Below are 23,161 nucleotides of genomic sequence, written 5' to 3'. Positions count from 1 at the left end.
TCCATTGTCAAGGCAATGATGTCATTTCCTGTGCCCATACCTGAGCCTCTTTTCACATAAGACCACTTTCAAAAGCCCTATGAGCTGCTGATTTCTCCTCCATGCCTAAACATCTCAGGTGCGCAGGTGTTCACCAACAACTACCCAAACATCCCCACCAGCATCTGCCCTGCTTGGTGCCACTAGAGTTCCAGCTTGGAGCCTTCAAAAATGCATTCACAACCAGTCCTTCCCTCTCAGCAGCTTTTGGACCCTGGTCCCATCATTGTGCAACTCATGGTGTGCCCAGTCTTTTCTGGAAAGTAGGGTAGCATCTAATCTCTAGGGTTTATTGTGTCTATTGGCCCATAACACCCTCTATTCTCTCTGAAACCAGAGATGGGACTCACAGGTGGCTAAAGCACAAATGTAGAGATGGGACAATCACAAGAAGGGCAGAGACAAAGAATGCACCCCAACTCAATCAGGCCTGTGTCCCACACAGGGACGTGGCCAATGTCCGTCCCATCGTGGCTGCAGTTCCCTCTCTACACCATGGCAAGTTGGAGGGGACTGAGATGCAGAGGCTGCTCCCCTCTGCCATACAACTTCCCAAGGCTTCTCCTAAGATTTCAAAAGGGCCAAGTGTGTCTAGTGTTGGGGTCTCACAGAGACTCCGAGGTACCACAGCATCCTGCTGCCCAGAACCGGTTCACCCCTCACCTCAAGGGGGCTCAGCCTCTGCATTCATGGGAATTGAAGTGGGTACAGGTGATGGGATATCACCTCCAAGACTGAGTTATGCCAAGTCCATGACCCCTGTCTGCATCCCTGTCTCCAGCACCACTCCCCTCTCTCTCTTTCCTCCCCAGAGCAAACAAATCCATTTAGCAAGTGTGTCCTGTGATAAAGACATGACAGTCACCCATCCTCTCATTGCAAAAACACTGAGGCTCAGCCAACATGGATCCTACCAGGAACACAGGCATAAACTCAGAGTCCGATCCTCCCGGCCGAGCCTCAGTGGAGCCTGGACTCCCAGCCTCCTGAGTCAAGGAAACAGAGGTGCCTAGCCGAGTCACCTTGGATGCAGCCGCACACAAACTGAACTCATCAATGCCCATTGCTCTCAGTTGTGAGTAAGAGGGGAGGTGGTGTTTCACAACCCTGGACATCAAGTGCAGTCTCCAGGCTTTGGGGTGTGCCCTGGCCTCTCTCTATCTGCCCAGGCCCTCCAACTCACACTGGCCTTTTACCCAACCTCCTCCTAGGGCCAAACTCAATCCTGCCTCTCAATTTCTTCTGCCTTCCCGAACACACTGCTCCGCAAAATGAGCAGGGCTGGCTCTCTGTTATCATGCTGGTGTCAGCAGCAATGCCACCCACTGACATCATTCTGAGTCCCAACCTAGGCACTCCAGCTGTCCTTGCCACATGTGGCCCTGTTTGGGCTCTGGCTCTTGCTCTTTTCTTTCATGTGCATGTGTTTTGAGGTTTTGAGTTTCTCCCACTGCAGAACTGCAGCCGTGGCAGGGTAGAGCTCATGAAGGTGACATTCTGAGCCACATCCAATCCCATCAGGACTGTGAACTGGGGTGATGCTGGAACACAGTGATGAGTGAACACATGGGAGGTGGTTGGACCCACCTTGCCTCTGAGTGGTTTCCTTTAGGACAGGAATGTAGGGATGGGAGCCCCTGGCGTGGGATGCTTTGCACAAGGCGTGACCACGGGCTCTTTCCTGGCAAAAACTGGCTCCACTCAGCATGGAGAGCACTGTCATTCCTGGTGGCTAACAACAGCCCTGGACCCCAGAAAGGAACCCACACTCAAGATTAACGTCTGAGTGTGCGTGTCCTCGAGGAAATGAGGTCTCCTGATCCCAGGTGCAAAGGGGTAAGTCCTCTAACTCCAGGGGCCATGAAGGGACATCTGAGTTTCCCTTGTCCTTCTTTCCCTCTCTGAACCCATGGTGTCCTCACACTAACCACAGTTAGGACCCTGGCCTCATTCCCCAGTTGGGATCATTAGGCTCCATAAAGGACAGTCTCTGAGATGCTCAGTAAACCACCACCCTCTGCACAACCCATAACCCTATTCACCCAAGAGGCAAGAGGATTTCTATTCAGGAAAACCAGGAAAGGGAGAGCCTTTCTCAAGGACACAAGGACATTAGTGAGTGAGGGAGTGATTAATGGATGGAGAACTATTTCCACCACCAACTTCCAGGAGCATATATGACCCTTTGGGCACAGGTACGGACCCTTTTTTTCCAATCAACTTTTTCAGAGAAGTGAGGCTGCCTTCTAGATGGCACCTCCACACTAAGGGGGTCTCCTACTTCTTCCACATGTACATATTGCAACGGGCCTCCCACTGTGCATCTGAGAACACTCTGTGGGCATCTGTAGCCTTTCAAGACCCCAGAAACCATGCGGGCACCCTAGCACCAGCAGAGCATTTGTGCACATCACAACAATCACCCCGGGTGAGAACTCTCCGTTCCACTCTGTACTAGGCCCTGCCATCTGTACTGATTAGTCCATCCCCTCTACTTCCTGTTTCTTGATTATACTACCATGGTTCCCACACATGGATGCCAGGGTGCTTGTGGCCCCCCCAACCATTTGAGTTCCAGGAACAGTGGAATGTGTTTGGGAACTTCTGGATGACGGGAAGTCCCACCCTCCAGGGTTTCATCTTCAATGTAATGAGTGCAGAGGGAGCCAGGAGGGCTCTGTCAGGTAGAGAGAGGTGGGAGCTGATGGAGCCTCAACTAAGTGCCCAGGACTCTGGGTTCAGAGCTGGTGTTATGTGGAATTGTTGAAGGACATGAAGAAAACCCAGCTCACTGTACGCAGAGACAGCAGATGCCCTCACGTGGTCAGGCTGCTGTGCTAATCAGAGCCCCAAGATGTTCCACAGGTGTGCAGGTGGGGAACCCACGTGCCAGCCCAGGCTGTTCCTGAGCACCTCTACCTGGATTCGGAGCACGTGACTCTGCATCAGAGTCCTCACATCAATGTATCCCGGCCCCCCACCCCAAAAGTTCTCTCAGAGACAGTGAGGTTCCACTGCTCTGGACTTGCCCTTTTCTCTGGGATTCTGGGGTTCCATTAATTAGGAGGTCACAACAATTCTCAGCACACAGGCTGAGCCTACTGAGATCCCAGGAGTATCCAGGCATTGCTTCTATTTATAGTCCATCATGTCCCACGACACTGTGGACACGTATTGCACTCACCTAAAGAAACCACCAGGCCCAGGGCCTTCATGCCACTGGCCTGCAGACACCTGGAGGAACAGGCAACCTATAGGCTGCGTGGAACCAAAGACCCTAGATCCTGGGATCCCAGCTGGAAACACAGCTCATGTGCACACAGTCACCACCGTCACCGAGAGTGCAATTGAAACACCCGCAGAGTTAGCAGTGGACCTGATATGCCCACGAGTGGGGGTGAACTGCATCCCTTGAAAATGATCGTGTCCAGAGAAAGGCAAATTTTGTAGGATTTCACTTATCTCAGATTCTCAATTATCAGGTTCATAAAAAGATAAAGTACAATGTTCTTTTCCTGGGCCTCAAGGGCACTAGAATTCTGCATTGATGGCAAGAGTATGTCCACGTGAGTTCTGGAGATGCATGGTGGTGACGCCTATACACCAACATGAACATGCTTAATGCCACTCAACTGTGTCCTCCAAAATGGTTTAATTACAAAACAGATGTTCGGTGTCAATTACCACAATGTAAACCCTTGGGAGACTGCTGATTGACTCATCTTAGCGTAAGTCAATGAATAAAGGTCCTAAGGTGCGAAGCTACAAAATGAGGGATGAGCATGGATGAGGATGGGCGGGAGAATCCTCCCCCTCTAACACAATTAGGGAAGGATTTGCTGCCTTCAAGTGGCTTGGGGGCCTGGGATCCTGCCACAGAGGGGGATTCCAAACCTCACATTCCCTGACCCAGGCCAGAAGACCAGGTAGAGTCCAAGGACCCTGGGGTGGCCCAATGGCAATAAAGGTCAAAAGGAACTGGGATCTGCCTGGACCCTCAATCCCCTACTCTGAGCAGGGCTGCATGATGAGGCCAGAGGCCATCCACAGCAATCTGCCTTTACAGGAAAACAGGGACTGCAGGCTGCCTCTGGCTCACTGACTCAGGATGGTGTTTTCATAAAGCAATACCACTTCCTCACATTTGACCAGCAGCTCATGCGCTGACAGCACAATGGCTGGCTTGACTCAGGCCCTGAGAAATGAAATAGAAAATTCATAGCAAACCCATCTTTAGCTCTTCCACATCATCAGGGGGTGTGATTCATTTCCATCAACAAAGATGTCTGAAATGATGTCTAAACATGCTGGGGACTCACCTCCGTGTGGAACTCTTCAGGAAAAAGGGGATCAAATCTCATGAAGCAACTCTTCTCTCCTCTAGCCCATGGGCAATGCAAGGAACCTGCATGTTACCAGAGGCTCACTCTCTCTTCTCATGTCTTCTGGAAAGGATTCATGAATGCTTCCTTCAAGGTGAAGCAGAAGCCTGCATTCCCAGCTGCACAGAAGTGTTTGAGGGCAGTGTCTCCCTTAAAACCCAAGAAGAAAAACAGGTCATTAAACAGGCACATGGATTAGAGTACATGATCAATGATCCCTCCTCCCTGAAGCCTTCCACATGCCCACCTTCCACATTCACAGAGAAATGCTTGGCCATTCTCAAGACCAGGAGACCATGATGCTCATCACCAGGACGTCAATAGGAACATGAACAGAGCAGCATGGATTGCACAAGGTGGCACACCAAGGATCTGCAGCACAGCTGCTAGAACACCAGAGCTGAACTTCAGTATTGACTTTCTGCCACCTGCCGAGTACGATGGTAATGTCAAGCACAACATGCAGATATGCAAGTAGTGGGTGACACGGTGCATCCATTCACAGAAGTGGGCAACATCTTCATTGGAACAAGAAAGTATCTTATCCTTACTCATCAAAATCATCACAAAGAATAAAATGGATGCAAGACTTCTCATTTCACTATCATGTAGCTGTTGGATTTCCCTATTAAATAATACCTCCTCCAAAATAAAAAATATCTCAGATATGTGTCAACTATTCGATGGATGACATTTTAAAAACTAGGCCTTTCCTTCATATTTATGTATGCTATAGCCCTGCCTAAGGCTCTTTGAGAAAGGAGCACATAGAATTGGATCTTTGAAAATCTCACATTTGCCGATAAATATTACCGACAATGTCAGGCATGGCGAAGTGAAAAGTGGGACTTTGGATACTCAAAGAATGCTATGTTGTGAGATTGGTGTCTCTGACTCATAGACAGCATGTGGTTTCTATGAAAGCTGGTGAGGGAGCAGGAGTAACGAAGCTCATGGAACAGATGACCTCAGGGAATACTGACAGATAGGCCAAACTGGAGAACATGTTCCAGCTAACATTGGTATTTGGGCTCCTGAGCCCAGTCCTGTTTTAAAAAAAGTTGCAGACAGGCAGTGTTCATGTACAAAATGTCTACCATGTAAAAGTGGGTAATTGAAATGTCATCTAGGTACACATCTGATAGAATGGTCTGCCAACCTATGGATTTCATTCTAACAAATAAAAAGAAAAACACAGACATGAGACAAAAAGATAAAACCTTGTCTTCACCAGGATGCCTAAAAATAAGTTTTATTTGCCTCATGCAAAGAGCTTTCAATAGAACTTCTGATTTCTGAATGAACCCATTCAATTTTATAATGCACAGATCATAAGGTTTTCTTTACAGAATATTCTCTTCTTCTTCTTCTTCAAGCCTCACATAGAAAATGTCTCACAGGACATAGGAGGGGAATGACCCAAAGGATGAGAGAATGGCTGGCACCGTTCTCAAATGTGCCCATGTAGCCTAAAGTTTGAAGGCACCTAATTGTACTCTAAAACAATGATGAACCTATTTGATCCATTAATTAATAAATAGCACCGCTTTACCACTTGAACCAAATCACAGAAAAATGGAAACAGATGATCGAATTCCTCTTCTCCCATCACCTCCTGGCCCAGACTCTCCCCAGAGGTGGCTCTGGTCATCTGTCTATTAGGGAGTCACCCGTGGTCCCCTATCTCTCAGAAAAGAAAATCACCTCAGCTACTGTCCCTAAAGCCAAGTGATGGCTGCGGTTTCCACACCGTGTGGATCTGGAGAGATGCACAGTGCCGCTGGACCAGCCTATGTTCAGGGCTGTGTCTGTGTCCCACAGCTGAAACATGTGGTCCAGGGTCTTCTTTCCACCCACAGGTCCTAAGAACTTGCAGTCAGCACGTGCCTCCTTATTCACTGTGGCCACAGACTTCCTGCCAATGGCCATTGCTTTGTACACGTCTTATAATTTAACACGGCATTGAAATGAACTTCCTTCTGGGAGCTTCCCAGGGCACGTCCCAAGACCTGAATTTCTGTGTTGTAGGGAGCATAGCATTCGTGCATTTTTTAAGTTTCATGGATAATGTTAAATGTGCCTCCAAAGTGTATGAAAAAAGCTTATCTTCCTATCCCCTCCCAGCACATATTATCAACATCCTTAATTTGGGTAAAAAATAAATAAATAAAACACATCATTTGAGCCTGTGTTCATCTTCTTGCCAGCTGTGATCCAGTGACCTCCTCCCGTGCATAGTGCTCATCTGTGTTTCTCCTCGTGCCTCCTGTTCTACTGGGTTGCCATTTCCTCCCAATCGGTCCCTCTGTTTTGACAATGTTTGGGGCATATTTCGTTGGAGAGTAGTTTCTAACGTGGATGGTCAATTGAACCATCTTGACAGCTTTGGGTTTTGAGGATTGAAGCCAACCCTCCCCATTTCTAGGCCACAGCCTCTTCTCCTAGATTTCTACCAGTATTCCAGTAAATATTTCATTGAATTTGGTTGGTCTCTGTGTCTGGGTTCAAGACTTAGGTCCTGCACTTGCTAGCAGGGACATTGTGCTTTCTGGTTTGTTGTGTTGGCTTCTTGGGGACACTGTGAGGATCAGGTAGGCAAGGCAGGTAGAGTGGCTGGCCTAGAGCATGGCCCAGAGGGAGCGTTTGATCAACATTATTTGTAAAATGACAGCTGTCAATTATCACAACCAACATGAAAGGCCATCCTAATAATCATCATTATGAAAATATTGGTCACAATAATGTTTTCTACTTCTATGGTACATCTGTATTATACTCTCCATGAGTGAGGTCACAGGCCATGTGTCATTGTGTGCCTGCTTCTGTCATTTAGCCTGGAGGCCCCTGGCATAGTTTGCGCTTCAGGACTGGAAGCTCTTTTAAGATACAGTTTTCAAGTGGCCATTGGTCGCCTGATGGTACTCCATGGGGTCATCTGAGCCTGGCTTGCATCTGGCTCCTGCAACCAACATCCTGTTTTTCTAGAAACTCCATCGAATGAGGCTTGGAACTCCTGCTCTCTTGTTCGTCTCTGAAGTTCTGCCATTTCTTCTCAGATGGCTCCACAAACCTTTCAAAACCCTCCCCTGCTCCAGGGCTTTGAAGCGGTTTCTTTGGAAGCTTCTGCACAGGGTTAAGGACAAGCCATTCCTCACATGCTCCTTCCACAGGAGGAAGAGAGGGGCCAGAGGGGCCACAGGGAGCAACCTCCTGCTCTGTTCCAGGCAGCCACTTCCAGGCTGGGGCTGCAGCCTGGGGCTCTCAGGACGGCTCTGGCTAAGGGGGAAGCCCTACCCAAGCCTGGGTCACAGCCTCCCATGCCCCAGGGCAGCTGGTGAGCACTGGTAAAGGGTGGAGGGGAAGGCTTGCACCCCAGGAGTCGGGTCTGGACAGCATTCAGGTGGGAAGAGACCACTGGTCACCAAGGGGATGTGAAGCAGGGGGTGACCCAGGGCAGCCATGAGATCTCCTCTAAAGACCACTGTGGTCCCAGCACTACAAAGGGACTGAGTGACATTATTACTCTTCCCTGTTTTAAGGACAGAGGTGTGGAAGGGATTCCTGAGAGTCACAGAAAACGTGGCTCACAGGTTTCATTTTGCCATCTAGGAGTGACCTTGGCCGCACTGGTGGCAATTCCCCGGACCTTTGATGAGCCCCCTGGCATCCTCCCAGGCCCAGTCTCTGGGGAAGACAGCTGCTCTGACTGCTCTCCCTGGACCTGAAGATCACATGGGGTTTTGAAATTCTTTTTGTTGCCGCACCGGGCATTGAACCCAGGGCCTTGCACATGCTAGGCAAGTGCTCTACCGCAGGGCTCACCCAGCCCTGAGGGTGACAGGTTTGGAGAGCATTTGCTACCTGAGTCTTGGTGAGGTGAATCCTCATAGCCCTGAATTCAGCACGTTTCTCTACCAGCTGCGTTTGCAGGGTTAAGATCTTAGCTTGAGTTTTGATTTCCCTTATTTCTTCACTTCTCTCTCTCTCTCTCTTTTGGTACCAGGGGTTGAACCAAGGGGTGCTTTACCACTGAGCCACATCCCCAGCCCTTTTTAAAATACTTCATTACAGACAGAGTCTCACTGAGTTGCTCAGAGCCTCACTAAATGGCTAAGGTTGGCTTCAAACATGCCATCCTCCAGCCTCAGCCTCCAGAGTGTCTGGGATTACAAGCATGTACCACTGCCCCCCAGCTCTGCACTATTCTTAATCAGAGAACCTGTGGGGCTATGTTTACTAGGTATGAATTGAGTTGCCCTCCAGAGAAAAGAAAAAGTAACAAAGCACTGCTGTGGGGGCAAATCAGGGATGACCCCAGGACAGGGTCAGCTTTCTCTCCAAGGAAACCCCACTGCCAAAAAGGAGCCCCTTGGCCAACGCAGTGGTGCACTCCTGGAATCCCTGCACCTCGGGAGGCTGAGGCAGGAGGATCAAAAATTTCAAAATCAGCCTTAGCAATGGCAAGGCACTAAGCAAATCAGTGAGACCCTGAGCCTAAATCAAATTCAAAATTGGGCTGGGGATAAGGTTCAGTGGTCAAGCATCCTTGAGATCAATCACTGGTACCACCCCCCGTGAAATAAAAGAGCCTCTGCTAAGGACTTCCCAGTTGGCTGAGGCAGCTGCCTGCAGTGGGTGTCCTGCAGAATGCAGTCAATCTCCCCAGGCCTGGGCTGTGGGGAGGGGTTGGCCCGGAGACCAGGGGTTAGCCCCCAGCTAATGATCACTTGGTATTGTGGTTTGGATGTCAAATGTCCCCATTGCCCATGTGCTAAAGGCTTGGTCACCAGCCTGTGGCCCTTGGGACATAATGGAAACTTTAGTAGGTGGGGCCTCCTGGAAGGAATGAGATCCTTAGGGGTGTGACCTTGAGGGGGATATTGGGACCCAGCCCAGTCCTACCCACCCTCTTCCCAGTTACCCAGAGATGAGCAGCCTCCTCTGTCATGTGCTCCAGCTGCCAGGATGTCCTACTGTGCTGCCACAGGCCCAAAGCAACAGGGCTAAGGTGCCATGGACTGAGACCTATGCAGCCATGAGCCAAAAGAAACCCTGTTTCCTTTTAAGGGGATTCTCTCAGATGCTTTGTCACAGCAACAGAAAGCTGACAGCACCCTTGGTCTGTGCCCCTGCTTTATACATAGGGATGCTGAGGGCCCACAGGAAGCCGAGCAGCCCCAGGTCACATGGTCCCGTAAAAACAATTATTATCCATTCATTCACTGACTACATGGCAGGAGCTGGACTCCAGATCTCAGTATTTGAAAAAGTTGTGTTTCCTTCCTGCCCCTTAGTCCCTCGCTCTCTCTTTTTGTATGAATCCAAGAAGGACCTTCAGGAGATTGCAATGCCACCCAGTCATCCTAGCCAGCTTTGTACTTGAACATGAAGTTCATGGGATGTTTCTGCTTCACATTGTGTTAGTCACTAGTCATCAGAGAGCTCTGTGCTTTCACCTACAGAGTGCCACCCCACTTCCCTGCTGCAAGGGCTCTTCCTGCCAGGTCACCTGCTGGATGGAGGGCACTGCCCAGTGCCCTAGATCTCTCCTGAATGTCCTGTGACCAACCCACTACAGGCCAGGCAGACATCCACAGAAAAAAACAGTGAGAGGGTCTGGCGCCCCCTGCAGAAAGCACCCCCGTCCAGGTACTGTTATATAGATGCCCACAGAACATTCCTCAAACCTGCAGCAGCTTGGACTGCATCCAAATGCAACCACAGGCCGAGCACAGTGCCACCCACCTGTGATAGAGTGACTCAGGAGGCTGAGGCAGGAGGATTGTGGGTTTGAGGCCAGGTTTAGCAACTTATTGAGGCACTGTCTTAAGATAAAGAATTAAAAGGGCTGAGGATGTAGCTCAGTGGCAGAGCCCCTGGTCCAATCCCCAGTACCAAGAGGAGGTGGAGATACCAGAGATGGGAACTTATGAGTTGGGTCAATGATAACTCCAAGTCCAATGACACTGAATGCACAGGGGAAGCTTTAACCCGCAAAAGAAAAGGAGGAAGGGAGCTTCAGCTCCAGGTAAAGGACTAGAAATTGAACCCGGGTGCCTTACCACTGAGCGCACCCCAATCCTTTTTATTCTTGTTTTGAGAAGGGGTCTTGCTACATTGCTGAGGGTCTCACAAAATCACCAAGGTTGACCTCAAGTGATCCTCCTGCCTCAGCCTCCCGAGAATCTCTGGGATTGCAGGCATGCACCACCATGCCCAGCAGGAAAGGAACTTTTATCAGTGCAGCCACACGGGGAAGGCAGGGGACCCACATCTTAGCCTGTTTTCAGGGGGTGACAATGACTTGGAGCTTTTATAGAGAGGGGAATGAGGGCAAGGGCTTGGGCTTTGCACAGCTGCCAAAGCAGGTGGTCCTGACCAGTTGAGGTCTGTCCATCTTCCCAGGATTGGCCAGGTGGTGCCTTGTCAGGAGAGCTGTGTCACCTGCTTTGGCTCTCAGATGCACATCAATCAGACCTTGTTCCTGGGACATGAAACAGACTGCATGGGGGTGGGGGTCTGGATTCTGAATTAAGAGCAACTTTCTTCTGCTGAAAATAGAGACGGGCTGCAACCCTACTCCCACCTCAGGAGCCAGGAAAGCTAAGATGGGTCCTGCCCTTCCTCAGGCCTGGGCACAGGCCATCTGCCTAGGCATTTTCTGTGTTTTTCCCATTTTTGCTTTTCTTCAGGCCAAGGAAATTCACGTATGTAGATCACTTGGGTTTTGTTTCTATAAACTGTAACCACTTCTGTGGGTCAGGGGCTTCTTCCAAGCCTTCTGGCTGCTTCTCCCCAGTTTGATCAAAGTTCTTGATTTTTTCCTTTTTCTTTCTTTTTTTTTTTTTTTTCCTGTTCCTTGTGCTGGTGGGCACTGATGAAGCCAGCAGGGTCCAGTAACAAATCCAAGGTGACTCAGGCAAAGGGGATGGATGGGCCATATATTGAGGCAGAGATGCTGCCCTTCTAATTCTGCCTTTAGCCATCCATTGGATGTCGGTGGGTAGAGGTGGAGGGCTGGAGTCCTCCTTACAAACTCCCCAAGACTCAAGTCAGCAAACACTGAAAGCCCTGTGGCCCTCAGGGACAGGGCCCCAGACAGTTCCTCGGTGCCTCCCAAAGGCTGCCAACGGAGAAGTCACTTGGGGCCCGACTCCAGGAGGATCATCAAGGGGCGGGACAGGGGGACTTCAGGTAAAAAGCTGCAGCCAGTTCGCCCTAGGACCCCAGCCCTCACCAGGCCCACCGCGTTCCTGGACAGAAAGGTTTCCTCGAGCATCCTCACTGGGTGTCCCTGCAGCAGGGCCCCAAGACTGCCCTGGAAAGGGATCAGTCAGGTGGGAGCGACCGATTTCCCTGATATATGCTGCTCAGCACCAGTATCCCCTTCTCTAGGCTCGGCAGAGTCCCCTGAACCTGCAATGTTCCCAGATGTGCCTGGCCTGCAGCCCTGGCTCTGAACCAGCCTCGTGGAACACTGGGTGCACAGTGGAGGCCCGTGTGGAGTGTCCTCCTCCCAGTGCGCACCTCCTACTCATCCCTTGGCACATCCCCAACCCTCTTTGCTCCCAGGACCCCTCAACTTTCTTTCCAAAGGCCTTGGAATCCCCAAAGGATTGATGCATGAGGGAAGGGACCTGCATCTGGGGGCACAGACCTCGCTTTGGCATCATGTTGCCTACGTGGTACTTACACCCCTGAAGATCTCGCCCAGCATTTGAAGCAGGATCGATTTAGCCACGCAGCAGGTAAGCACTGATAAGCTCAAAACATTGCATGGACAGGAAAGAGATTTCTTCTGCAATCAATTTCTACATCATAGTCTTCAGTAAAGGAAGAGACCACTTGGGGGCTTCTCTGTCCCCTGTTGGTTGTAGCTAATTTCAAAAAACAGTTTCAATGAAGGGCAGCAACCTGCACATTTCAAGCACACTCTGCTGAGTTCCAATACTATGCATCAGCTGTGAGGGCACCACAATCAATGTAAACAACATGTCTATCACCCTAAAAGTTTCTTCCTGCCTCTCTGCAATCCCTTCACACCTCCACCATCCCCCCTCACATCTCCAGGTGACCCCTGATCTGCTTTTTGTTACTATATACTTTCTAGAAGTTTCAATAAACGGAATCATACAGCATGTTTTATTTTTTTTTTTAAATCTGGCTTCTTTCAACATAATTATTTTGAGCATCATCAAGGTTAAGTGCCAATAGCTCACCCTTTCCTATTTTTGAGTGATCAACTGTCTCATAAGGTGGGCCTGGGGAGTCTGCATCCACTCACCTGCTGATAGACATCTACACTGTTTCCAGTTCTTGTCTATAAACAAAGCTGCTATGAAAATGTGTATACTAGTCTTGGCAAAGGCAGGTTGTAATTGATGGATTTCTGGAGGCTCAGTAGGCAAGTTGAATATTGAAAACTCCAGGGAGGGAACCCAGTGGGCAGAGCTTGTTCTGCAGAGTGATGTCCTGAGTTTAACCCCCAGTACCAAAAAAAAAAAAAAAAAAGAAAAGAAAAAAGAAAGAAACAGAAAAAAGAAAAAGAAAAACTCAGAACCACCGCCAGATCACAGGGGCCCTCCACCTTTGTGGGTTTCAGCTGCAGGAGTTCAGTGTTCCCACTGAGACTGTCTCCAGGTTCCTCATGTTTCTGGACCTTTCTGACATATGCCAGAGCATTCTGTTCCTAACAAGGCTGCCCTCTAGAGAAACTGCTTTATCAGAGTCTGAACAACTGGGAATCACCAGAGCCTGTGTCACCTGGGGGAAGGCAGGCAACCAGCTCCAGCACCCTGAGTCCTGCTGTTCCACCTAAGAGGGCAACAGGGAGAAGCACTAGGGACATTCCCAGCCCAGGATGCAGGCTCAGGAGACAGGGACCCGCTGGAGGGGCCACAGAAAGCTTGCCTCCCACTCCTGGACACTCCTCAAGGCCTATTTCCACGAGCTCCCTTCCCCAGTGCTAGAGTTACAAGGCAGACTAAAAGGCAAAGGCCTGAGAGAGGAGCAAGCACGGACACTAGACTCCCACCAGGAGGGATGCTGGGACCCTCAGACCAGGAACCCCTCAAACAACCACGACTAACCTGCCAAGGGCTCTCATGGAAAGACAGAGAACAGGCACCAGCAGAGGGGACAAGGCAGAAAGAGATGGAGACACAAAATGGTGGGACACAAATGAGGAAGAGCTTTGATGAGCTCATTAACATACTGGACTCCACTGAGCAAAGAATGTCTCAGCTTCCAAAACACGAAAGCAAAGCAAGATAGGGAGAGGGAGAGGGAGAGGGAGAAGAGGGAGAGGGAGAGGGAGAGGGAGATGAGGGAGACAGGGAGAGGGAGATGGAGAGGGAGAGGGAAAGAGAGAGAGAGAAGGAGGGGGCAACAAGGGAGAGGGAGACAGGGAGAGAGAAAGGGAGACAAGCAGAGGAGTGGGGGAGGAGAAGGGAGAGGTAGAGGGGGAGAGGGGGAGATGGAGAGGGAAAGGAGGAGAGGGAGAGGGCGAGGGCGAGAGGCTGAGGGGGAGGGAGACAGGGAGAGAAAGAACCAACATCTAAGAACTGTGGGAAGATAAGAGGTGTCATGTAGACAAGATGGGAATCCACGGAAGAGGAGAACTTCCCAAATTAGTACCAAATCAAAGTGGCTCAGAGAACTTCAAGCAGAAGGAACAACAAAACAACTCCACCCAGCCTCAGCCTCCAGGAATCCAAACTGCAGCACCAAGAGAAAGCCAAGCCAACACCAAAACAGAACCACCATCAAACACACACACCCTAAAGGGGCCAGTGGAAGAAGCCCTGCCTCTGGGAACAGAGACACAATATATCCAACTGCTCAGAAAGTATTCAAGGAAGAGCGTGGAGCAAAACACTTAGAAGTGTTGAGGTGAAAGCCCCGCAACCTACAGCCATGTCCTGAAAACTCAGCCTCAGAGTGAAGAGAAATAGAGACTCTCAGACACACCACGGAGGGACTGTGTCACCAGGAAGCTGCCTGGCAAGAAATGATAAAAGAAGTCCTTTAAAAGAAAAGGACCATGATCCCGGCCAGAAAGAGACTTACATAGAAAAGAATAACAACTTAAGTTTTCTTGGATAAGTTTGTTCAGAACAAAATTAACAAATGTCCTCGATGAGAACTGTATATGTACATGTGAGATGACAGTGTGACGCGGGGTGGCAGAAGCACCAGGAATGCTTTGTTGCTGTGAGGTACTGACACCAGTCTTGACCCGGCAGTGTCATCCGAAAGTGGACCTGGGTTAGTTATCAGTATACACTACAACCACTAAAAAAGGTTTTTAAAAAGAAGTATAACAGGTGTGCTGAGAAATGTGAGTAGATGGAATCAAAAGGCAGGAAAAGAAGAGACAGACAAAAACAGGCACAAAGAACCAGGGCAATTACACAGAACGGTACCAAGCACAGCAGATGCTATTTCAACTGGATCAATAATCACATTATACGTCAGGGGCCTAAACGTACCAATTATCAGAGATTATCAGAGGGGTTCAAAAAACAGGTTCCAACCCTTTGGTGTCTAGAAGTCCACTTAAAATATACAGTAGTACCCCCACCAAGGGATACATCCCGAGACTCCCAGTGGATGCCTGAGCTGCAGATGGCACTGAGCCCTATATACACTGTTTCCCCCTATATCTACATTCTTATGACTGTTATAAATTAGGCACAGGAGGAGATTGACAATGGTAACTAATAGTAAAATAGAATAATTTTAACATAATTCAATAAACTTCCCACCATCGCTCCCCTTAAGTTTTAAGTAAAATCAGGGGTATGTGAGTGTCAGCAGTAATACTGCAACAGTCCATCTGATAACCAAGATGGCTACCAAGAGTGAGTAACAGGCAGGGAGCGTATACAGTGTTGACACACTGGACAAAGGGACGATTCATACCTCAGGGGGATAGTGCGAGACTTCATAGCATTACACACAATGAAATATAATTTAAAACTTAGGAAATTTTTTTATTTCTGGAATTTTCCACTTAACAGTTTGGGACTGCAGTTGACCACAAGTACCTGAAACCTTGGCGAGCTGAACCGTGGGTACGAGGGGACCACCGTAGATTAAGAGTGAAGTGTTGAAGAGGGAAACACGGGGCCAACTCTAGTGAAGGAAAGCAGTAGTCACTGTATGAAGCTCAGACTATATTAACTACGTGCAAGGAAAACTGCCAATCATATAGAGGGACACCACCTGAATGATGATGGGACAGTTCTCCAAGATGTACCATACTCAGGGAGCACGCACTGTACGGCAGAACATTAAAATACTTGAGAACTGCGAGGAGAGGTGGAGACGGGACCAGCCTGCTGCCAGAAGTGGACAGACCCTGAAGGGGAACACCAGGAGGACAAAGTTAAGCTCAACAGAACACAGCACAGTGCGCTGACAGGATGTGCACAGGTGTTCAGAGGGCTTGCACTTAGTGCGGTCTAGGAATGGCTGCTTTGAACTTCCCAGGCTTCTCTTTGGGGCCGCCTGTTCCTTGTTCCCCTTCTCCTCTTTTTCTGCCTTCTCTTGGATTGAGGGTTTTTTGAGTTTGTTCTGTGGTGCGGGGGATGGAACCCATAGCTTCCCACATCGATGCAAGCAATCCACCACTGAGCTGGGTCCCAAGCCTTTTTTTTTCCCCCCAAGAAAACCATGTCTTTAAAAGCTTTAAAAACAAATAATGCTATTTTGCAAATATGACTTTGCTTAACGAGGGCCACCAACTTACAGCACTGTGATGTCAGGAACACAGAGTGTGCAGGGAAACTAACTAATGCTGCTACAGTTGGGAGATTGGCTGCTGTTGCTGACTGAAGTGTGGGTGATACACATTGGGACTTGTGACCCATCAGATCAGCATAAGTTAATGGTCACCCAACTCCCTGCACAGGCTTGGGTCTGATCACATATTCTGCCTGGATAGATATTTCAGCCTCTTTTGTATATAAAAGACACACACATACTCTCTCTCTCTCTCTCTCTCTCTCCCTCTCTCTCTCACTCACACACACACACACACTCTCTCTCTCTCTCTCACACACACACACACACACACACACACTCACACATACATGTATGTCCTGTCATACAAACATGTAAAATTGTCTGCAAGGGCACACATTAAATAAACAAGTATTACGCGCCTCAGGCAATCCTATTCACTATAAATACATACACATTTTTATGCATTTTGTTTTTTTTGTACCAAATTTCTACATTATCTAGCAACTTGCAAAAGAAAAGTTTATTTTTTTCTGATACAAAATGTCTCTAAAGACTCGTTATGTTTGGACTTTAATCAAAGGATATGTATAATCAACAAATCAAGAGCATTGTATGTTTGCCCAGCCCTTTCTGAGACAGGGTCCTGCTAAGTTGCTGAGGCTGCACTTGAACTTGGGAAACTCCTGCACAGCCTCCTGAGCAGCTAGGATTACAGGTGTGTGCCACTGCACCAGCACAATGAGTTATTTTTAAGATTGCACCTCATTCTCTTTGCTGGCTTAATAGCTACAGCTCTGTGTCACGCTAGTGACTCCTTTACAGTAGGGTTTAAGTGCACATCTTTACCTTAACCAGTCCACCTTCAAATGACCCCTTGAGAGAACCAGGTGACAGCATATTTCCAGGACTCCTGCCTGGTCTCTGTGTTGTTATCATACATTGCACATCTACATGTGTAAAAAAAATGTTGGCATTAATTGTGCTTTAACTACTCTATTGTCTTAAAGGCAATAAACTGGGGGACTGTGACAAGGGCCTACCTGGGTAGGCAGAGGATTGGGGGAGGATGGGGGCAGAGAAAGTATTCAAAGAAACAGGAAATGATGATCTGCCCACGGAGGAGGAACATGGTGGGTCACACCCCTTACAGGGGCCTGTGTCCACAATACTAAAGCATCTTTACAACTCAATGATAAAAACACAAATAACTCAATTTTTCAAATGGGCAAAAAGAGGTGAAGAGACATTTCTCCAGACACCACACAAGAGGTGTCAAGCGTGTGACAAGAGGTTCCTGCTGCTGGCACTTGATGTTCAAGTTGGAACAATGAGGCACTTCCTGCCACCAGGGCAGCCTGGGCCCTGCTGGAGGTGGGTGCAGCTGTGAGGGACAGGGCAGGAGGTCACCTCCCAGGGATGGGTCAGCCCGAGCGGGCGTCGGGCACAGCCACCACAGCCCTTCATGTCCCTGTGCACATTACCCCTGGGTGGGTCTTTTCCTGTCTCCCTGCTCCATTTGCTTTTGCTGGTTTCATGGAGTATTTAAAGTAGTCTTGAACTGAGGTCAGTACATAATGTCCCTGTCACACTGCCTGGCACAGATCACGTGATCAATAAATCAAAACTAGAATTATTTATTTGTAAATAAAGAAGGTTGAAATTACCTCAAAAAAGAAAAAAGAGGTGACACAGCAAGATGAGACGGGGGAGTCCCAGGCGCCTAGGGCAGCAGGCACGGTGTTGCAGTAGGGGAGCCAGGTGGCAGGAAGGTCAGGTGGAGGCCCTCTTGAGACCTGACCAAATAGAGCGCTTCATTCCCTGTGCAGCCTTCACCTCTTCCCAGTCCAGCCTGATGTTGGGAACCTCCTCTTCTGGCTCAGGATCCTTCCTCAAGGCCCCCCGGGGGGAGGCGACCAGGATGGGCAGGGGGCCACATTCCTCCCGGAATTCCACCACATGGAGACCTTTCTTGTCGACCAGCTGTTGGTGGGTTTCCTGGGCAAGACCAAAGTGAGAACAGCAGTTAGGTCTCTGAGGGTCCCTGTGGCTATAGGAGTGAGAGGCACCACCACAGGGGTGGGGTGGGGGTGGGAGTGCAGAACCCACCAGAGAGCTTGGGGGAAAGAGCAGTGCCAGCTGATTCTGGGTGGTTAAACCACAGTGGCTGTCACAGGGGGATGCCTCAGCCCACTTTCCCACCCCAAACTGGGGTACGCCAGGCCTCGCCTTCCAAACTCCCTAAGCACGTGCCTGCCGGGCCAAGCACCAAGCCTGAACCTGGTGGAGCCCTGAGATCTAACAACCAAATCACAGGAGGTCCAGGGGGGAAAGGACATCAAGGACCCCACGGGTGCTCAACCCTGGAAACACTATGGGACAAAACACCTGACTTCTTCAACATAACAGCAGCAAGGGGGGAAGAGAGAGGGACAGACCAAGAGAGACTTAAAAGACACAGGAGAAACTTTAGAAGTGCTGACATCTTCTCAACTGGATTGAATCAAATCAATGGGATTGAATCAAAAACTGTGTAAAAAAAAAAGTTTTTAAATCGGACGAATGGATAGATTTGAATGAACAGATTCGATACTTGATAATACTGAGTCATGATATTTAGGAATGGTAAGGGTACCATGACATTTTTTTTTCCCCAGTGCTGGGGATCAAACCTGGGCCTTAAGTGTTCCTAGCAAGCGCTCTACCATAGAAGTAAACGGATCCTTTAGATCCTCTAAAGGATCAGAATCAGAAACCACTTCTCAGGTTTCTGATTCTGATCCTTTAGAAATACACTGAAATATTTACGAATGAAATAAAATGGGACCTGAGATTTGGTTCAAAACGACTCGGTGAGGTGATGTTGAGAAACAAGATTAGCTCTGGTTGGGCAGCAGAGCCCTGGGGTCACTGCAGCAGGTGGCCGTGGGAGCCCCTAGGAGACCCTCAGCACCTTGGTCTGCAGCATAGCCAGACCTGCTCAAACCCCAGGGAAGGTTACCTGGCGGGAGAGCCCATGGAAGAGGCCCCAGGTGAGGTTGAGCATGTTGACGGACCCAGAGACCTCGGCATACATGTCCTTGATGCCAATGAGCCGGCAGATGGTAATGATGGCCCTGTGGCAGCGCAGGCCGTATCCTAGGAGACAGGAAATGGACTGAGCACCTGCCAGCATGCTGTCTTTCGTGTGGCTCTGGGTTTAGGGAATGACATTTTGGCTTCACCACCCCCAGCTAGTGTGACTTCTAGGACGACATTTATTCAATGGTATGTACAAAAATTAAACAGAATATCTACCTTAAACGTAGTGGGGGGGGAAACCACGATGTTACTTACATTAAAACTTTAGTGCCTGAAAACTCTTGGCCCTCTGCCCAGGCCAGCTCCCGTGTCCATGCCTGGTTACCATCAAGGGAGACGCCTGTCCTCACCCTCCTAGACCACTCAGCTGCCCTGGCAGCGACACCACTTCCCTCTCCTGGGAACACCTTCTGGCCTAAGTGGCAGCATCTCCTGAATTGGTGGCTCCTGGAGTGCTTTCTCACCTCCCTGATGGCCTTCAGTGCTGGGGTGGTCTCCTCCCCTCTAGCCACGTGCCCTGCTCTTGGCCACCGGCAATCCCTCCTCCAGAAGAGCATCAAAAACACAAGCCAGGGCTGGGGCTATAGAGCAGAGCGCTTGCCCGGCATGTGTGAGGCACTGGGTTTGATCCTCAGCAAATCAAGGCTCCGGGGCACAACCTCTCACTGGCCATTGCTCTCTGAATTAAACAAAGACATCTGCAGGATCTTCCCCCCACAATATCATTATCACACACACACACACACACACACACACACACACACACACACCCCGTGCCCGACCCCACTTACTGCACTGTCCTCACATGGCCTGTGCAGGAGGGCACACTACCTGGGGCACGCACCAGCCTGGAACGTTCTCCCAGACCTGCCCCTGTGCTCCTCTTCCTTCAGGATCTCACTCACACTGCCCCTGCTCAGAGGCCACCTCTGGCCACCCTGATGAAGGTGGCCCTCCTCCTCCTCTTGACAGCACTGAGGAAGGCACAAGGCAGTAGCTCAGTTGCTTAGGGCCTCACTAAGTTGCTGAGGCTGGCCTGGAACTTGCAATCCTCCTATCTCAGCCTTCTGAGTGTCACTGGGATTACAGGTGTGCACCACTGCGCCCAGCTCCTGACCTGAACTCCTGAGATTTAAAAAACTACAGTCAAATGAAACAGGTTCTTACTACAGAACTGCAAGCAAAATGCAAATCCAAATGTTTAAGAATTCTGCACCAAGAGTGCACTGGGTGTGACTGTCCCCATAACCAACACTGCCTGTGGCCTGTCCACAAGACAAGAAAGGCCATTTCTGCTCACCCAGTGCCTCAATGAATAGAGATCATAGAAGTTCAACAGTACTCAATGGTGAGGGGCTGGGGGAGCTCCGTGACAGCGCGTGCTTCACAGGTGTGGGGCTCTGCTTTAATCCCCAGCACCAAATAACAAGCCTAACACCACGACACTTGTAGAGGAACAGCACGTGACTGGCAGGAAAAAACACCGTCCAGCTGGGTGAAGGCTCCAGGAGGAACCACGTGCCCACTCATCCAACCGGACCACCACCACCTGCTCTGCATGCCTCAGCCACTCCAGGAACAGGCCTGGGCCTGTGCAGCCCGACCTTGGCTTCTTCCCCAGGAGCCTGGCCTTCCTCAGCCTAATTCAGGACTTCCATCTGTCACTCTCAGGATGAGTTCAAGGAGAGGCGAACAACCCCAGGGGGGAGGGTGGGACTGTGGTGCTTTCTCTGCTTTATGTTCAACAGAGAGTCAGAGCTTTCCAGTTACCTCTGGGCTATTTCTTCATCTTGATGTGTGTGTCCTCTTATATCTCAACGAGATGTCATGGAATACTGGGGGGTAAAGCAGACACAGGAGGGTCAGGCATGTGGCTTTAATGTCTGCAAAAGCCACAGAGCACTGGGTGCTGCCCTAAGCAGCCAGCCCACAGGACACACAGACGCTGACCCCACTCATTCTCCTGCCACCCCCCGAGGCCAGGCTGTTTCCTCATTTTGCACATTTGTAAGAATGCAGTCAGAGCAACACAAAGACACCCATTGGGCATGTCACAGACACACCAGGACACAGTGGCATTCTGCAAATCTTACAAGAAAAGACCCACACTCACTTGTATGGTCTTCATACCGCTCTATGTAATGCAAATAGTGGATGGCTTTGTTCTTTGCCTGAAGAAAGGAAGGAACAAATTCTCCTAAATCTCTCGCTGGGTTTCAAAACTATTTTATAAAGTATTTTATTATAAAAAATTCCACCTATGCACCTTAAAACATAAGGACTTAGCCACAATATCATTATCACACATACACTGACGATTCCTTCGTGATACGTGACTGTGTGCCTGCAGTGCCCCCATGTGAACACAGAGCTTTTCATCTTCTACTAAATGTTAACAAAGAAAAACATGCACGTACTTTCCTGAAAGCATCCACCCGCTCAGTGGCCTTCCCAATGGCAAAACCTTCAAAAGAAAAAGCAAAACTTATGAAAAGGAAAGCTACTCTGACCCAGCCTGTGCCTCTCCCCAGCTCCCAGTTTGGGCTCTACAGCATTTCACGCCCTTCTTTCAACTGCCCACAGAACACCTGCTCTGCACAACCAGCCATGAAGAAAGCCAGAGATGTGCTCATCTGTTCTGAGGCATTGGACAGACTTGACATTGAGATACATAACATTACCTTTTATAAATCTCTAATAAAATGAAATATACTCAATTTTTAAAATTAAGTATGCTCTATATTTATAAAAGGCAAATGTTTTGGGGCACTTGTGCAAAGAGATTAAAATGACAAGAAGGGATAGGGGAAAAATACATTGTTATAGAGTAAAACTATGATTTCAGTAGAATTTCAATTTTAATTAACCAGAAAAATAAACCTAATAGTTTCCAATTTGTAAATGCTTTACCCTAGGAAATGAGGTCTATCACAAGTTGCAGAAATGCTTCCATTATTTGCTGCCACCATTTATTATTTAATTTGAAAAAAGTACTTTGTTTTAAAATTACACACAGGAAAATAAAATAGGCAAGACATCTGAGGCCTGGGATGAAAAGGGCTTCAATTCCAGTTCCTAGTTTAAACAGAACAAAGTAAACCATGGAAGTCCTAGAGGGAAATATGAGTGCACTTACTTATAATCTTCAAAAGGAGACTTTCTAAGCAAAACACAAACCAGAAGTGACCTAGGACTGATAAATTTGCTATGTTAAGGTTTAAAACTTCTGTGGATTTTAAAGCTTCGATGTGGAAAAAAATTCAAAACTAAGTCAAAAGATGATAAGACAAAAAAGGCTCATGTCCTTAACTTACAAGAAGCTAATCCCAATCAATAAAGACAAGAAAACCACCCAATTAAAACAATAGGCAAAGCACCTGGACTGACAGATGTCCAAAGGGAAAGCGCAACGGCCAATGAACACGCAAAATGGGGTCGGCACTCTCCTAACTTAGAAAGTACAGGTGTAAACTGGGAGAGACGTTTCAGGGATCATACTGACAATCAGTAAAGTCTGATACTACTCAGGGCAAGGATGGGTGGTACAGAGGGACATAAACTGATGCAACCTTTGAGGAGGAGATCTGGCAATACTTGACATTTACACCCAGTGCGGCAGCAATTTCAAGACATTTCTCCTATTTCTATATTTCCAAAAGTTCAACAAGCTCCATGTACAAAAAGGTCAATGTTATTGTTGTTGTTTGTAATAAATGATACAAATTTGGAAACAATAGGGATTGGGTCAAAAATCATGTCTATGCACACACTGGAACACTATGAAACCAATACCAGAAATCTGCTTATGCTAACAGAAGACCTCTGAGGGCAAAACCAAGCAAGAAGAGCAAGGTGCAAATTCATGGCTATAATAAGATCTCTGCTAAGCTTTTGATAAAAAGGTAAAGGGAGGT

General features: G+C 48.7%; 2 protein-coding genes across 2 annotated transcripts in view; both read right to left on the bottom strand.

The window, feature by feature from the left end:
• The window catches only part of LOC144368940 (uncharacterized), a 24,877-nt gene extending 4,957 nt beyond the window's left edge, over window positions 1–19,920 (bottom strand). Inside the window, exons 1-3 of the mRNA XM_078027895.1 lie at window positions 19,914–19,920; window positions 19,168–19,304; window positions 17,968–18,164 (exon numbers count right to left, since the gene is read on the bottom strand). Coding sequence (XP_077884021.1) covers window positions 17,968–18,164; window positions 19,168–19,304; window positions 19,914–19,920 — 341 coding nt within the window. The remainder of the gene's footprint in view (window positions 1–17,967; window positions 18,165–19,167; window positions 19,305–19,913) is intronic.
• LOC144369218 (small ribosomal subunit protein uS5m-like) overlaps window positions 15,395–23,161 on the bottom strand; it is a 23,770-nt gene continuing 16,003 nt past the window's right edge. Inside the window, exons 8-13 of the mRNA XM_078028411.1 lie at window positions 21,665–21,711; window positions 21,361–21,418; window positions 21,018–21,082; window positions 19,168–19,304; window positions 17,016–18,164; window positions 15,395–15,783 (exon numbers count right to left, since the gene is read on the bottom strand). Of these exons, the coding sequence (XP_077884537.1) occupies window positions 21,033–21,082; window positions 21,361–21,418; window positions 21,665–21,711 (155 nt within the window). The 3' untranslated portion in view covers window positions 15,395–15,783; window positions 17,016–18,164; window positions 19,168–19,304; window positions 21,018–21,032. The remainder of the gene's footprint in view (window positions 15,784–17,015; window positions 18,165–19,167; window positions 19,305–21,017; window positions 21,083–21,360; window positions 21,419–21,664; window positions 21,712–23,161) is intronic.

This window comes from Ictidomys tridecemlineatus, chromosome 12 (genome assembly GCF_052094955.1).
Source record: "Ictidomys tridecemlineatus isolate mIctTri1 chromosome 12, mIctTri1.hap1, whole genome shotgun sequence".
Classification (NCBI taxonomy): domain Eukaryota; kingdom Metazoa; phylum Chordata; class Mammalia; order Rodentia; family Sciuridae; genus Ictidomys; species Ictidomys tridecemlineatus.
This window is presented reverse-complemented; position numbering and strand designations above follow the sequence as displayed.